Source organism: Protobothrops mucrosquamatus, unplaced genomic scaffold (assembly GCF_001527695.2).
Source record: "Protobothrops mucrosquamatus isolate PMUCROS unplaced genomic scaffold, P.Mucros_1.0 scaffold403, whole genome shotgun sequence".
NCBI lineage: Eukaryota > Metazoa > Chordata > Lepidosauria > Squamata > Viperidae > Protobothrops > Protobothrops mucrosquamatus.
In genome coordinates, this window is record NW_015386734.1 from 931,538 (window position 1) to 949,719 (window position 18,182).

Below are 18,182 nucleotides of genomic sequence, written 5' to 3' on the forward strand. Positions count from 1 at the left end.
GAATTAATTTCTTGAAACTTAAATTAAAACAAACAGCAAACAAACATGCCACTGAATTCCGCACAAAGGCAGTATCCTAAATTTTGGTAAAGGAGGTTTAAATCAATTTTGGTCAAGGAGACTCAATTGTCCAGTCTGATTTCGAGTATGGTGTCAGTGTTCTGGACACAGTTCTGGGTATGAACTCTACCACCCATCTGGAAATGAAGTCTAGAAATCCAGGCAGGGAGGTTGCTGTGCAGCAGGAAAGCAGGTACAGTAACAAAAGTGAAAACATCAGCCTAAGGAAGGAGCTTTCTCTTGTTAGATTCATTTAATGTCTTCTATAGTTTCTGAGATTAGCATAACTAAGATACTTAAATACATATGTCACCGTGAATGGAATTAGATTTGATCTGAGAATGTCTTCATTTGTTTAACTATTCTTAAATGCAGGTAAATAAGCGGGGGGGGGGAATCATACTGCCACAATAAAATATGGAAATAGCTAATGAATTACCACATTTTCTTGGACTTCGCAATTGGATACAGAAATGCTTATGGATATATTTCCTAGAAAGAAAAGATCCAATCATTATTTTATAACATGTAATATCAAATAAAAGAATATTACAGTACTGTAAACTATAACAGCAGGTAGTCACGCATGCATTTGTGAGAACTTGCCACATGCAAAGAAGAAAACAGGAATGAGAGTAAGGAATAATATATTATTTCTATGTAACCAAAGTAAATTAGAATCAAATTGCAATGAAAATATATTTAGATTTTTGCCTCTTCTGATTCCGCTCACCTGATAGCACTGACTTGAACCTTTGCCTATTAGTATGGACCTAGGTGCTGGGGTAAAATGGAGAGATCCATTTCATTCTTTGCAGTAGTGTATCTACTATACTTTTTAAACATTAGTTCACTACCCAACAAATTGTTTCTAATAAATGTCTGTTGTTGTTGTTATGGGCCACTTCAGTGTTGTGGAGATGTCAACTGAGCCTTTAACTGGTCTGGGATGTTTCTATGGTTCAACCTGAATAGGGATCAGAGACCTCAGACTTACTGTGCAAACTTGGTCCTGAAGCAGTGGATGTTCCTTTGGGAATGACAGGCATCAGGGCATGCTGGATTGCCATCTCCCACATTCTTGCCACATCTGGGCCACAACCATTTGTGAGAATGCTGTTATTAGCTGAAGGACTTGGTAGGTTTTCAATGTTTTCCCCAACATAATAAACCACATTAGCTGTAGTTATTTCAAAGCAGTGGGGATTTGCTTCTTCTGGTAAAAAACTCATATTTTTTGCAGGTTCCAGGGATAGTATTTCAGACAATGGAATTTCCTGTGAAGAATGGTTATTCACGTTATTCCAAGACTTCCTTTCCAAAGTTTGTTTATTCTTTGCAGGACTGATGCTCAGCTTACTTTATATATCTAAAAACTGATTTGTTCCCAACTTTTGAGAACTTAGTGAAATCCAGTTCTCAGCTCATGAAGTTCTATCTCTTCTATGATTTTCTGGTCCTTGCATCTTGGTACTCCATCTGGGGAGGAACCTAAATGTTCTTTACAGGGTCAAACTTTGAGAATCAAGAGCTTAAACCTATCTTCCTCTTAACAAACTAACCTCTAAATCAAGGGTTCCTAAACTTTTTGCCACGATAGCTCCCCTTAATTTTAATGCCACACTTCCTTTAAAAATCCAAATACAAAGTGAATACAAATGAATAATGAAAACAACACAATGAAACTTTGGGAATGGTAGATTTATGGTAAGATTTATGGTAAGGTCACATGGCCAGCATGTCTGTATGCCAAACATGGAACACTGTTGCCCTCCCACCAAAGTGGTACCTATTTATCTACTTTCATTTGCATGCTTTCAAAATGCTAGGTTGGCAGGAGCTGGGGCAAGAACAGGAGCTCATCCTGTCATGTGGTACTCCACTTCCTCTGGACATGATCTATACGTCCCTGAGGAAGATATACCTCACAGTTTGCAAAACCCTGTTCTAAATAGCAACAGCTCGATCCTATCCCCCTCACACCTTGTTCCTAACAATCTACATATCCCTAAAGTTTTTTACTTTATCACATTTTAAAACAACCCATCTCCCTCACAGAGGGACTCACAAATATTCTGCTAGAATCCAGATAGTACTTTTAGCCAAAATCATGGTTAATATTAGAATAATTGAAAACATAATTGCAGAGAGTTTTCTTTACCCTTTCTTCTTAGAAACTCCAATTAAAAAAAAAAGCCCAGAGAAAGGTTAGGTTTAAGTATTACCTCCAGTATTTTGCATGGCATCTGCCGATTTAAATATTATAATTATGCTTAGTAATTAAATGATAAATATTGGCATCAATAGTGATGTATTAGACACTTGGTTTTTACAAATCATTTGATGAGCTGATTTGCTAACTACCCCACTGGAAATGTCTTCTGGGCATGCAGATGCATGTCCAAAAGATCTCAGGAGGACCTGGAAGCAGTTGCTCTGAGCTTTCAAAGCAGCTGCAGCTGCTTCATGGCTTTGAGAAGCAGATCCAGAGGGATGTTTAATTCATCAGTAAAGACTCATCAGATAATTTGCTCAGGCTTACTAGAAACATTGGAGAAACTTGGTAAGATCAAGTTTAATTTGAGGTTTGGAAACCCACAATTTCCACACTAAGTATATTAAAAATATGCTTTCTTGCTCAGATTCAAACTGGAGCTGAAATCAGATTCTCCAAAATCACTGTACTAATGGGAAAACTAAACCAAGTTTCTTTCCTAGAATTAACATGTGAAAGAGGGAAGGACCGTTCCCACTCCTAGCAACTAAATAACCTTCTTCAGAGGACAACTCTCAGTAGTATTATAGGCTGAATTATTATTATATACTTGTTTTGTTTTCGTATTGTGCCCATCCAGAGTTAATTGGAGTCAGGCAGCATCCAAGTCCAAATCAGTAAGTATGTAATTAAACTTTGTCTTGAACCTGAAACCATTTTACCTTGTAATATTTGCTTTCAGTTTCATTTTGAAACAAAGTGATACATTTGCTATCCAATCTCCAGTAGTGCCGCTTCCTCTGTGTGGAAATAGAAAATTAAAATACTTTCATTATAGTAAAGAATGCAGCAATAATGAAATAAAATAAAATAATGCAATGATGCAGATTTATACTAATAAGTTAATACAAAGAAGTGCTTCGGAACATCATTTTATATTGCCTAAAAGTTGTATGTTAAATCCAATCTCCAACAGTGCCACATGTTTCTCTGCATGTTTTGTTATGTTATTTTCTGAAGATTGCATTTTACACTGGGTAACATTTGTCAAATGTTTTCTTTAACTTCCCTTAGAAATATTTATCTATAAAATAACATTTTGTTTGCCAAAATTTATACAAAGTTTCTATTTATCGTTTCACATTAATTGATCAGATACAGACTGATTAACATACAACATTTTGAGTCAAAATTGGTTATATGTAAAATCTTGTGTTAGAAAAAGAATATTTATTTATTTATTAAATTTATTGATTAGGGGACTGGAGGCTAAAGCATATAAGGAAAGGCTGCTGGAATTGGGTATGTCTAGTTTAATGAAGAGAAGGACGAGGGGGGACATGGTAGCAGTATTCCAATATCTCAGGGGCTGCCACAAAGAAGAGGGAGTCAAACTATTTTCCAAGGCGCCTGAAGGCAGGACAAGAAGCAACGGATGGAAACTAATCAAGGAGAGAAGCAACCTAGAACTAAGGAGAAACTTCCTGACAGTTAGAACAATTAACCAGTGGAACAACCTGCCTCCAGAAGCGGTGAATGCTCCAACACTGGAAGTTTTTAAGAAGAGACTGGATAGCCATTTGTCTGAAATGGTATAGGGTTTCCTGCCTGAGCAGGAGGTTGGACTTGATGACCTCCAAGGTCCCTTCCAACTTTATTATTATTATTATTATTATTATTATTATTATTATTATTATTATTATTATTATTATTATTATTATTATTATTATTATTATTATTATTATTATTATTTGTTGTTGTTGTTGTTGTTGTTGTTGTTGTTGTTTTCTAATTATACAGGGTACTATTCAAAGCAAGAAACTAGGATCTATTAAATAACACTGCCTGTTTATAAATCCAAGGTGTCAGGCAATCAAGATGTTCTTGACCAGCAGTCCCCAACCTTTCCAGCTCTGTGGACCTCCGGTGGCGGTGGGGGGAAAAGGGGGAATGGATTTGTGTGCGTGGTGCCTACGCAAATGCAGCTTCGCGAACTTGCTCACTGCTTGTGTGGTCCAGTTCCCAATAGGCCACAGCCCAGCATCAAGGGATTGAGGACTCCTGTTCTTGACTTCATACTAACCAACATAAGCTAATGGAAAGGAACCATGAAATATGTGGTGGAAAATATCTATTCTTATAGACATCAATGAGAAAAGATTACTCAGTACAGAGAAAGCTCCCTTTATAACCAACTCTTAAATGAAATGTTACAGCTTAGAAAAAAATAGATGTTAGATGTTATTCCAATACATACAATAGGAAACCTATTTTGTGGGAACACCTGAGTGTCCCTTTGTACACTACCTAAGTTCTTTGAATACCATCCCAGGTTGTTTGCTTTTTGTGTGACTCCTGAAGCACTTTGTATACATGGAAATTAAACTACAGCATACACAATGTAATCATGAACAAGACTTCTGCAAAGTAACCTGAATGTTCTTTATTTCAGTGTTAAATAAATGAATAGGTTCAGCTAATTACTTCCTTACCAAACTGTCTTTGCTTGTGTAGTGAACCATCCATCCTTCTTTTATTACTGTACTACTTCTCCTTTTTGCATGTTTGACAGATTGTACCACTCTCATTAATGGGATATTATTACTTGTTGAAGGGCTTGAAAAAAAGAACAGTAAACCGAATAACATTATTTGAATGAAGTTTTCAAAGAGGGACAATTTAAAGGGTTACTTGTTCCACTCAAGTAATTCTGAACAGCTATTTATTGCAGTATAATAATATCTAGAATTGCATTCATTTGTTACATTTATGAACTTACATAGCCCCACCCCAACATAGAAATGTCACTAGAGGTTTTGAAAGGAGCTACATGGCTACTTGTTTGATATAATCTAATTGATTTTTGCATAATGCAGAAGGTTGATCTACATCAGGGGTGTCAAACTCGCAATGTCACGTGATGTGTCACAATGTGTTGCAACTTTTTTTCCATTGTCGGCAATGGGGTGGGTGCGGTTTTGGCATGACGCATCCAGTCCGCGGGCCAGCAGTTTGACACCCCTGATCTAGATCATATATAAGAAATCTTATATCTAAATGACTCATTCAGTAAAATAGTACATTAAAATATATTACAATAAAACTAACATGGAACTTTAAATTTAGACACATATCATTTTAATTCAGTATGATATTACTTGGAGAAAAGAACCAAGAAACTCAAGGTGGCAAACATATCCAAAAGACCTTCCTCCTCCTTTCTCCACAACAACCCTGTGAGGTGAGTTGGCCTGAGAAAGTGCAACTGGCCCAAGGTCACCCGGCTGGCTTTCATGGCTAAGGCAGGACTCAGCCTCCAGCTATCTAGCCCAGTGTCTTAACCACTAGATCAAACTGGTTCTCTCAATATGCTAAATTCACCTGATCATTCTGTTACTTTCATCATGGTCAAGATCAGTGTCCTGCATGTCTCCACTGTCACCTGGATTCACAGTCACCATCTCAGCATCAGGCACCATAGAATCTTCCATTTCATCTAGAAGGCCACTGTTTCTTTCACTGTCATTGTCATCACTTCCTTCTTCCATCACTATATCAGTCTCCGTTCCTGGGCTAAGCAAGTCTGGAATGTTTAAAAAACTACATTGGTATAGCAGTCTGGAAAAATAGTTTAAATTGAATTGGCTACATTATCCCACATCACGTAAGTAAACCTCATCTCATCTTCAAGTCTCTAAATCTGCTTTGGAGGGCTCTTAACCTTTGGAGCAGATCTTTCAGTTGAGGGAAGGAAGAATAAAATTTCCTTTTTCTTTGATAAATACAAATTTAGTCATTGGATGAAGCTAATTGAACAGAATATTATATCTATAGCTACCTTTATGTTTAAATTAAATATAGAAAATCAAAAGTGAAACTACATCAAGAATATTCTTTAATTTCTACAAAAATACTATCTTGTACTTGTGACCATGAATTAACATATTAGCCAATGCCAAGCATTCTTCCTATTAATAAACAAGAAACAGCACAACAACTTTTACAGTGTATATACAATGTAGGAATATGTAATGATCCATTATATCTGTGGAATGAAAAAGGTCCTAAAGGTCCCAAAGGTGCTTTTTCACGAGGCAACTGGGCTTTCTTGTTTTTCTTTGAAGACATTTTGCTTCTCATCCAAGAAGCTTCTTCAGCTCTGACTGGATGGTGGGGAATGGAAGGATTTATATTCCTTGCAGACAGCTGGACATTTGCATTCTTTTAGAGCAGGGGTTTCAAACTGCCAGCCCGTGGGCTGGTTGCATCATGCAGAGGCCGTGCCCACCCCAGCTCCGGCAATGCCAAAAAAGTTGTGATATGTCGTGACACATCATGTGACGTGGCAAGTTTGACACCCCTGTTTTAGAAAGCTGTTGATGTCACTTGGAGGTTTATCAGTGTTGTCAGGGTCACCTGAGTAGTGCAAATGGGCGTGAAGCCTTCTTGGAAGTACTGAAAGGACTGTGTTGTAGACTGGAGATAGATGATGTCATATCCCTCCTCTGTTGAGAGAGGGCTGTTCAATTTTGACATAGATGGCCTCGTTGACCCCTCTTTCAAACTAGCGGTCCTCTCTATCCAAAATGTGGACTCTGCTGTCTTTGAAAGAGTGTCCTTTGTCTTTTAAATGCAGATGGAGCACTGAATCTTGTCCTGATGGGTTTGTTCTCCTATGTTGTGCCATGCATTTATGAAGTGGTTGTTTTGTTTCCCCAATGTACAGATCTGCACATGGCTTATGGCATTGTACTGCATATACCACATTGCTCAGTTTGTGTCTGAGTATTTTGTCCATGGGATGGACAAGATTTTACCTTAGTATATTCTTGGGTTGCCTGATGAATATAATGTAAAGATAAACTATTCCACAGATGCACATATATTGTTCTTGGCAACAATATAAAAATAGTTTGCTATGGTCAAGGGTATTGACTGCCTTCAATGATATTTTTTCAATTTCTTTACCTAATATAACACTCTCTATTTTCTTGTTCATCTTTCATTCATATCTATTTTTTTAGCTTTTTAAGATCATCTAATATTGGCTTCCATCTGCTGTAATCAGATGTACATAGGTGAAAGCAACACAAGTGAGTGAAAAGTATGAATAATAAGTAACATGTCATGTAGTTAGATGTAACTAGTTTTTAATCTCAGTTTATCTAATTGTATAAATTACAAAACCAGATTAAGCCACAATCTTCATAGAAACTGTTCAAAAAAGGATAAAAGGGGAAGAAAATATATATATAAAAAATAAAGCCGAAGTCATTGGTGAAGGAAAAGATCACCAGGTGTTATGAAGGAGAGGAGAGCAAATGATGATGAATAGAACTATTGACAAAATTAAACAAAATTTTAGCAGCTTAGTACTGTAGCCCACAATGAATAAAATAATGCATTACAATATAAGAGCTAAGCCTGTAAAGATGTAAGAATACATACACATTTTAGAAAAATATCCACAGATTACAACAAATAATATTTTATCAAATCAATGGCAGCATATAAAACTCAAATCTTTGTCACACCATATCTTAGATATTCATTTTCTAAGCACTGAAAATGAATCTAAAATATTACAATTGAATATTTCACAGTAATTTCTTACCAGCTTTATTCAATATTGAAAAGACACTAGGGGAATCGGCCATTCTTCTAGCATCTTTTTCTGTAAACTTACATGTTTTGTGCCAGAAAGAAATTGTTTTTCTTAATTATCTTTAGTTAGAATAATATAATGCTGTAGGTACCAGTACTGTTATCTTGCTTCTCTCTCTGGAATGAATTTTCAATAAACATTTTTCTTATCCTTGGCTGGTTATTTAAGGATGGCAAACACCCTTGTGTAATTTCCTGAAAGTCATTCCCCTTTGGCAGACATAACAATTGCAGAAGCAAATACGGTTTGCCTATAAATTGATTCATTTTGGGGAGATTCTCCACAGGAAAGGCTGTTTCTAAATACTGAAAATCTGCACTACTGAAAAAAAGTCTTTTATAAGTACAACATTGATCAATTATTATTATTGGAATGTAAATATATTTTTAAAAAGTCTGTCAATAGAAACTGTAAAATTAGAACTCTTTATTAGGAAGTCTGGGGTTCTTAATTCTCAACTTCATGATAGACCCTGATTGCACTGACCCTAGCATGTATAATAATTAAATGTCTCGTTTATTTTTTTGATCAGTTGTGGACACATTTTTCAGACAGAAGCTCATTCCACAACTGTTGAATAATACTGTATGCCAGAAGCTGTATTCCAAAACTGGGCAGACACAAATCAAGAAATGGCTTTGGCTTGTCAATAATCACAGAGTTGGCCCACATTCTGCAGAAGAACATCTGAGAGCTGCTTTCTTCTCTCCAATATGAAATTCATTTATGTTGAAGCATTAAAAATTACATATAACAGGAAGATTTATTTTACTTTTAAATAAAATTATATATTCATATTCAAACTTCAATTGTCTTATTTATTATTCATGGAGTAGAATGATTAAAGACTAGATTATTGCATTTACAGCAAGTGTATTAATAGTTTGTTCTCAGTATTTTAAGTGTTTAAGCCAAGGCTTATTGACATATGCATTCTCTGACACACTATGATCTAAGCAGAATAGCAGAACAGAGTTGAAAGGGACCTTGGAGGTCTTCTAGTCCAAATGGTTGTCCAATCTCTTCCAGTGTGGGAGCAATCACAACTTCTGGGGGCAGGTTGTTTCACTGATTAATTTTTCTGTCAGGAAATTTCTCCTTAGTTCTAGGTTGCTTCTCTCCTTAGTTTCTATCCATTGCTTCTTGTCCTACCTTCAGGTACCTTGCAGAATAGCTTGACTCCCTCCTCCTTGTTGCAACCCCTGAGATATTGGAACACTGCTATCATGGCCCCCCTCGTCCTTCTCTTCATTAAACTAGACATACCCAATTCCAGCAACTGTTCCTTATATGTTTTAGCCTCCAGTCCCTAATCATCTTAGTTGCTCTTCTCTGCACTCTTTCTAGAGTCTCAACATCTTTTTTACGTATGTTTTCTTTTTTCATCTCACTAATAAATGACTGCTGGGGTTTTTTTTTTCAAATATTTTTTAGAATACAGAGCACTAATATCCTTGAGGCAACTTACCTCCATTAATGGCCACTTCTCCAAGGCAATTATTCGGTACTTTAGGTGCACAGCGTTTGTGACAGTTGAATCTACAATCTTTTTAAAGAAAAGATGCATAATTTGCACAAATTGCTTGGTTATAATGTGACCGTTTCAGATACAAAGAACATTGTTAAAGCTGGCTATGAGACAGTGGTTCTTGATTCAGACAACACATCTCAATTCAAACAAACCAAGGTCTGATACTATGGGGGAAAACTGGGAATGAGTTCCAGATATTTCCTCCTCTTCCTGGAATTACTTCCCTGCCAGCTATTCCATGCAATTCAATCAAGTGGCTGCTCCACAATATAGGATCATATAACATATATTTGTAAGCCTATCTTTAGAAGGCAATGACAAAATAGATCTAAATAAAGTAAGACATTTCACAACTTAAAAAAGCTTTGCTTTATCTCAATCCCAGCAAGAATCATACACTAAGAAAATCTGCATTCTATTTGTATATTTGTAGCATACTTTTTGCATCTTATATTCGGAATCCTTCAATATTTTGTAACTTTTATTCCAATTTTGCTACACTGTTACAGAAAGTTACTATGATGGACACCGTAGAATTTCAGTCTAATTACGAGAAATCTTATTCTTCACTCCTCTACAGCATATGAAAATTTCATAAGCAACAAAAAACATTCAGGGACACATTAAAGCATCAATGCTAAAATAGCTAACTATCTGTCAGTAACATATTTCTGAAAACTTGTTCGAAGATTCAAGCCTATTCACTGTATGGTGCAGTAAGCCATCAATTGTAGAAAAAATTTTCCCATAATCACATATTTCTTAAAGACCTGCTGTTATTTGCACATGCTGTACTGTACTTCCAAACAACAATAGCAAGAGCAAGAGCACTTAGATTTATTTAGCGCTTCATAGAGCTTTACAGCACTCTCTAAGTAGTTTACAGAGTCAGCATATTGTCCCCAACAATCTGGGTCTTCATTTTACCGACTTCAGAAGTATGGAAGGCTGAGTCAACTTTGAGCTCTGTCAAGATCAAACTGCTGGCAGTAGGCAGAGTCAGCTTCCAATACTGCATTCTAACCATACCATTTTATTCCAAATTCTGCCATTATTTTTCTAGGCATAGTTATATTAATCCTGGTTGATGCACTGACATCTTTGCATGGGGGAAAGCCTTTTCCTAGCTGTAAGGAACAGATTGACATATCAGTCAAAGTCTTACAATCACTCCATAAACACATACATCTGCATTTTATTATTTCTCCATTTTCCACATCTACGCCTTCACTCTTGAATAACAATAACTTTCTTTTTAGAAATTTATGAAATAAACTTTTATAGGATTTATTTCAATTTTACTGTTCCAAATATTTCTCTATATATCTCTCTCTATAAGATTTCTCTATATATCTCTCTAAAATATTCCTTCTACATCCCCTCACTAGAATTTCATCCCAGATTATTTCATTACTTCCATTTTTAATTCCATACTGAACGCCCCTTGTTTAGTCTTTTGTTATTTTTATCAAAGCTCCTCCACATTTTTTACATATTTTGACTGTTCTTTACTGTCCTTAACTGCATTTTTGCAACTATATTTTCCCCTCTATGCACATTATAATATATCCTTCTTCTATCCTAATTTCCATTCTTTTATATGCATTTTTATACACCTCTTTACTATTACAATTCTTTCAATCAAATGATGCTCTGTCCCTGTTCAGAACTTTTCATTATCTTTGTATCTTTCACTGTGTCAGTCTTTTATCATACTCAGATCAGGCTTGTCAATTCATTCTTTTTACATGTCTATGCACTGATAGATTGTTTAAACTATGCATTTTAAACAGATTTTTTTCTTAAGAAGGTATTAATCCGTCACTATTCCTGTTTTATTGATTCTCCCAAAGGCCCCTATATTTCTTTTTCTGATCTCTGTCTTACTATGCCCCCATCCATTACCGACATCTAGCAACATGAGTTTTCCCCATGAATTCTCCTACAAACATAGTTTAGCTTCCATCCTTTTATTATCACTATTAACATTATTATCAGTTTCACCTATTAGCACTTTGATCCATAATTCAACCTATAACTTTATAGCCAAGTTTTTATACACAACCATTCTTCATAGCTCCATTGCACAAAATCAGACTACTTTCACTCAAATTAAATAGTTTGACAAACATACAGCATAGCATGCTGTAGTTTGACAAACATACAGCATAAATATTTGATTTTATTTTGACAAACATACAGCATAAATATTTGATTTTATTTCATTAACTGATTTATAATTTTAGCATTTATTCATCATAATCTTCCATATATGGTTATCAATGGATAGGCACATCGATATTAATTTTCCATCCATCAGCTATAATATAGGCCAATCAAAGCCTTCACCTAGCAGCTTTTAATAACGTAGACAATGTATAGACCAGCTTTATTCAGCTTTATACATTAGAACAATGTTTCTGAACCTTGGCAGCTTGAAGATGAGTGGACCTCAACTCCCAGAATTCCTCAGCCAGCAGGGCTGGCTGTGGAATTCTGGGAGTTGAAGTCCACTCATCTTCAAGGCGGCAAGATTGTGAAACCCTGCATTAGAGTATAATAATTGGGAGAGACACTGATGACATTTAGTGAAAGCTATATCTCTAGTAGTCCAAGCTAATGATAAGAACAGTTGAAGAGTTCAGCACAGCTGCAAACAAACCAATTAAGACTTTGCTCTCCAAAATACTATCTTTCTGTTGTCTGTATCCCATCAGCTAGGAAATATATCAGCATATAATTCAGGACACAGTAGTAACAAATAAAATATTAAAATGTTTTATTTTTTTTAAACAAATGCATTATTATCATACTTGCAAGTGGGTAACATATTTGTTTCAGTTCTAAATTGCTTACCTTTGCACTGTAAGCCTTGTCTAAAAAGTCCTTTAAGTAGCTTTTTGCAGTACTGACAAACTGTTGGTCTTGTATATGAGTGAATGACAAAAGTATGAGGCACTTTAACCTTGGAAAGCAAAATCTTGTCAAGCTGAATAGGTCGCCCAATGTGTGATTGCGAATTAGACCTCTTCTCTCTTCCAAATGAAAAATCAGATGGTGTTTTCTGCTACAGTAGGTCAATAAGATACGGTACATAAAGTCATTTTAGTATGGAAGGTATTTTTTGCATATATATATATATATATTTAAAAGAACTTAAATCAATACTCTTAGGCTCTTTACAGAATTCCTTCTTGCATTTTCTCCCTTACCCACAAAGCATTTGTAGTGAAGCAGCCCTAAAGAACATCAGAAATGGATTATCAATTGAGACTTCTAGACATAAAAATTCTACACTTAACCAAATGACCCTAAATATGGCTTCCATGTTCAATTTTAAAAATGCGATTAATTTTAAATCCAATCACTTCTCCAGCATATTATTTAGTAAACATGAATAAATATATATATGTGTGTGTGTATATGTGTGTGTGTGTGAATAAAATACAATAGAATACATGCATAAGAAGACTGTATACTTTTAAATACAGAACAGTGATATCCTTAAGTCATTGTTTAGAACTGACTAGATGAGTTGAAGAAAAAAACGGAATTAAACTTCAAATCTGTAACATTTCTGCATTTTATTTAATTTATCAATTGTTTAATCAAATAGAAATATTTAGAATGATTTTTGAATGTATTGGGACAGTTTAGTCCAACATAATTAATGTGTTATAGCTTATAGGCACTGCTTCCTTATGTCATTTAGGAAAATCCACCTTCAAATAGCTCAGTAACATATATCAGGCAGTTCTAGAATACTCCCTGTCAGTGGTGGGATTCAACCGGTTTGCACCAGTTCGGCAGAACCAGTTGCCAGTTTTTTGTTGCCCAGGCCCAGAATGGACTTCTGGAAGCGGCATCCACACAGAGAACTGGTTGTTCACATATTTGAATCCCACCACTCCTCCCTGCCAATGTTTTCTATGAATGAAAAGCAGACAATAGAAGACCTAAAAGTGGAACTGTGTTCCATAAGAAAATGAAGGAATGCCTTAATTCTTTCAACAGGTAGTCCTTGACTTACCACCATTCATTTAGTGACTGTTCAAAGTTACAACGGCACTGAAAAAAGTGACTTATGACCATTTTTCATATTTATGAATATTGCAGAATCCCCATGATCATGTGATCAAAATCTGGATGCTTGGCAACTCATTGATATTTATGACGGTCGCAGTGTTCTGGGGTCACGTGAACCATTTTTTGTGACCTTCTGACAAGCAAAGTCAATGAAAGACCAAGATTCACTTATCAACCATGTTGCTAACTTAACAATGGAAAGTGATTCGCTTAAGAACTGTGCAAGGTCTTAAAATGGAACAAAACTCACTTAACAACTCTCTTGCTTAGCACCAGAAATTTTGGGCTCAGTGTGGTCTAAGTCCAAGACTACCTTTATTCTCTCAACCTTTGAAGCTCTAGGAATCTACGTTCAGGGCATGCAGGAGCTGCAGACAGGTGCTAGATTCACACCTTCAACATAATACATTTTGTTTTTGAACCCAAATTTTCACATAGCCCAAATGTTATGTATAAGTCCCTATTCTTATAAATAAATCTTTTTCTTCAGGGCAACAAACACGATTTCCCCAAAATGAAATAAAATTAGAAATGTTTCATTAACATGAATGGTAGCAATAGATCTGAAGTTTTCAACAGAAAATTATGTTATGTTGTAGAAATATCTGCTAAAACTCAGGTTTCTTGTATAGGGGATTTTTTTTTAATCCAGTATGTTTTGGTTAGCTACAGATTTCTTTGGCCCTGACTCCCCGGGTAGCTAGCCAGAATTCCTGACTTGGGAAGCTTGGATTCTGACCAGGAAGCAATTGCTCAGATTACACTATGGAAACTACAGAAGCCAGCTGTTTGTCAGGCAATAAGCAAATTGCTTCCATTAATTTGCAGCACGTATACTGAGTCTGGGCAATAATATCCTTGAAATACTTCAAGAACCTTTTGCAAATACCGTGGAGGTTGCATACATGTGCAAATGTTACAAGTGCCACATTGCCAAATGTTTTAGAAAAACTGATCAAATCTAAACTATCCTTTCAACAGCAAAACTTCACTATGTAGCAGTTCAGCTTTGGCCAACTATAACCAAAGTTGTGAAATAAAAATATCCATAGATCTTCATCTCCCAAATACAGGATTGTCAGCCACAAAAGGAAAAATAAATGGTGGAAACTGCTAAATCTGAATAGGCAGCCTTAGGCCTCTGAGCTATCTGTGGCCTTCCCATCACCACTTTTGGGCTCCCAAAGCTCTCAGAACAGTGCCATAATGCAAACTGACAATGTTTAATATTGCTGGGTTTTTTTTTCCAGAAATGAATCCTTAAAAGAGTTAAGCTGTGGATCCACCCTTGACCTAATGTCTTGAAACCTAAATCTTTGAAACCGTCTCACCTCCATATGCACACCATTTGCTCTGATCTCTGTTGTTTTCTGATGTCTTCTTGTTTAAAATGAAACAACAAAGAGCTAAACAAGCAACCTTTTTGGTCATGGCAGCTTCATCCATATTTGACTAAACATGCTTGGCACAAACAGTGTGTTCTTTTTGGAGCCCTAACAAACTCTTCTAGTTCTTTGGGGTTTCAAAGTAATGTTTTAAAAAATACCTTATAGAGTCATCTTTTATTTGCTAACTATTCTAATTATATGGCTTTTCTGTTCCTTGGAATTTTCATTTTGTTATTGTGGAACCACATTTCATGAAGGTATACAAAATATTTCAGTAAACACAGACATACAGACACATAAATGTCCGTGTTGTGTGTGTGTGTGAGAGAGAGAGAGAGAGTTTGACATAGTATATTTTTGTTTTGTTTCAAGATATGAAAGCTGAAATGTCACCTGAGATCCCAAAACTAATAATCTTTCCAAAGAATTTTTTCCAAATTTCTATTTCTGTCAACACATCTGCTTTCAGATGCTTTCTGTTTTCTGCCACTGATCCTATTTGTTTGCAAAACCTCTAATGCCCAAAGCATCTTAGTTCTTTTAGCACAGAGCTTCATCTTTTTCCTCTTGCATTGCATTTTCTTCTTTAAAACTTTTTTAAACTAATTTTTATTGAATAAATTTTTAACAAAGTAAAAAAAATAAAAGAAAATAAAGAAAAGAGTAAAAGGATAAAAAAGAAATAGAAAAAAATATATATTAGCGGCTTTCAATTTTCTTGACAACAGTTATACATTTAAATTTTGCCCTAAATTACCATAATTTCCTTCTTTCTATAAACTACCCTAATCTCCAAACCCATTAATCACAAGTTCATTTTTCTCTCCATTTAGCTAAATCTTTTTCTCCAAGCACTAGAGGTATAAGTCACTTTTCTACAAGATTTGTTTCAATTTAATAAATACATACATAAAATAATATCTGATAATGAAAATGAACATTTTGGAAGAATTAGGCTGCAATGTACCATCTCTTAAAACATCGATATTTTCCATTACAAGACTTGTCTTCTGGCATTAGCTGTGTTATGATATAGCATAATGAAGCCTTGGCACATTATCCATATCCCTACTTCTGACTGATACATGCTAAAATATGCCTTTTCCACTTAAAATAATGCAGCATAATGCATCTGGAATTATACAAGAGTTTCTCAATGTTTTATTTCTGTGCTGAGAATATATGTTTTAATCATACTATTATTATTATTACAACTTCCAGTTGAATAGAACTAAGGAATCATGATTTATCTGTAATCTTACATGAAATTTACAGCAAAACTAGAAAAGCCAAATTCCAGATGTCTTTTGATTTGACACTTTAAAGAGAGAAGAGAAAAAAAACAAAAACCCACCTCAAAACTGGGGCTTGCAGGAATCTAGAAAATGAAGACCACATTCAGAACAAGGGAAAAAGAAAATGTAGAGCAATATTATTTAGAAAGTAAATATAAAGTTTAGAACAAAAAGTAAAAAACTGAAACTTGCATGAAATTATTTAATACGGGCTTCCTCATTAACCAATTGGTCATTTTTAAAATGTATACAGATGCTATAAAATCAATTGATCAAGTTCAGGATTGCCCCCAATTGAACTCAACAAAGCAACTAACAACAAAAATTTCCTTGTTTTCTTTGCTGCTTCTTGCAATAAAAAGAGAGAGAGAGAGAGAGAGAATTCTTCTGTGAAAATTAATTCTGCTCATGCAAAGTTGGGTGTTGTTTGCTATTTTTTAAAAAACATAACGTTTTAGTTGTGTAATTTACAATCTGAACTTTAATACCAGAAATGAACTACTGTAACTTTTCAAAGTTCAAAAGAAAAGAATGGAAGTGGATTGGAGTAGAAGGCTCTGCATGCCTAAAAAAGCTAAGGAATGTTTTTGATCCCAAACATGTTTATCTTGCTGGAACAGTTTGATACAAAAATTTAGAAAATTCTCCCATACTGAAGAAATAAGAAGTAACTAAGATTTTTTTCCCCCATAACTGTTGTGCTGTTTCTACAATTGAGTTTGGTTATGGGATTCCAAAAGCAGTTATGTTGGGACACACATGTGAAAAGCTCATCTATACTAGAAAAAAAATATTCAAATATATTCATTACTCGGCCTATTTTCAACATTTAGATATTCTGTACCTGGAGTCCTTCATCTGCAGGTGTAGACGAAAGTTCAGCAGACATTGTTCTGATATTACCAAGTCCTGTTAATGAAACATTTGATAATCGTCTCTTCCGGACACAACTGCAGTTGTTAGGGATTTTAAAGGCACATCTCTTGTGATAGTTTAAGCCACATCCTGAGAAGAACATAAAAAACTATTATGCCATATTACAATATGATGGAAAAATTGAAATCAAGCACAATGAATATTAGACCTTTATAAAAAAGACTACTATCTTTTTTAAGTTTACATTTTTAAATAACCAAGAAAAAAAATGTACACGTTCACCAATGTTCCATGGTTTGTTTCTGTAACACAGTCCTTTTCATCAAAGCAAATTTTCATACTCCAGAACATACTAACGAATCTCTAATATATGGATTCCATTAATGCTGTCAAGAGCATGCATTAAAGAGCAATTAGATTTGAAAAAGATTCTTCACTTAGGGATTATCTAACACATCTTTTATTAGTTTCCTTTATAGAAACTAGATTTCTGAAATGATCTAAATTCAAATCCATATTTAGTAAGTAAAATAAATATACAGCTTTTCAACAAATAAAGCAATAGCACTTAGACTTATATACTACTTTACAGTTCTTTGCAGCCCTCTCTAAGCAGTTTTACAGAGTCAGCTTATTGCCCCCAACAATCTGGCTCCTCATCCAACCTCAGAAGGATGGAAGGCTGAGTCAACCTTGAGCCATGTCAGGAGCAAACTGCTGGCAGTCGGCAGAGTCAGCCTGCAATACTGTGCCACGACAGTTCCTAATATCCTTTTTCTTCTTCTTTAATCTTTCTTAGTGCTTTATCAATGTATTAAAAAAAGTGTTCTGTTTGTAATATCTGTGGTTATAAAATTGTTTTTACCAACACAGAGTCTGGCTAACTTATTGATCACCATCAAAATCTACCCTTCAACCTGTTTCTGTGGACTTCTGTGAACTAGCATGAAAAACCACAGCTGTTGTTTATAGGAAACCAGCTAACAAGCAAGGTTTGCATATTTAGTGGTCCCTTTCAGGAAGTGTCTTTGTACATGCAGAGGATTGATGAAAAAGATGGGGACGG

At 35.2% G+C, this 18,182-nt stretch overlaps 1 protein-coding gene across 1 annotated transcript in view; it reads right to left on the bottom strand.

Moving 5' to 3' along the window:
* Positions 1–18,182, bottom strand: part of PRKD1 (protein kinase D1) — a 42,302-nt gene that overhangs the window by 13,245 nt on the left and 10,875 nt on the right. The window contains exons 3-11 of the mRNA XM_015816138.2: positions 17,085–17,245; positions 16,300–16,323; positions 12,328–12,538; positions 9,409–9,486; positions 5,657–5,858; positions 4,768–4,891; positions 2,998–3,075; positions 1,058–1,337; positions 500–552 (exon numbers count right to left, since the gene is read on the bottom strand). Of these exons, the coding sequence (XP_015671624.2) occupies positions 500–552; positions 1,058–1,337; positions 2,998–3,075; positions 4,768–4,891; positions 5,657–5,858; positions 9,409–9,486; positions 12,328–12,538; positions 16,300–16,323; positions 17,085–17,245 (1,211 nt within the window). The remainder of the gene's footprint in view (positions 1–499; positions 553–1,057; positions 1,338–2,997; positions 3,076–4,767; positions 4,892–5,656; positions 5,859–9,408; positions 9,487–12,327; positions 12,539–16,299; positions 16,324–17,084; positions 17,246–18,182) is intronic.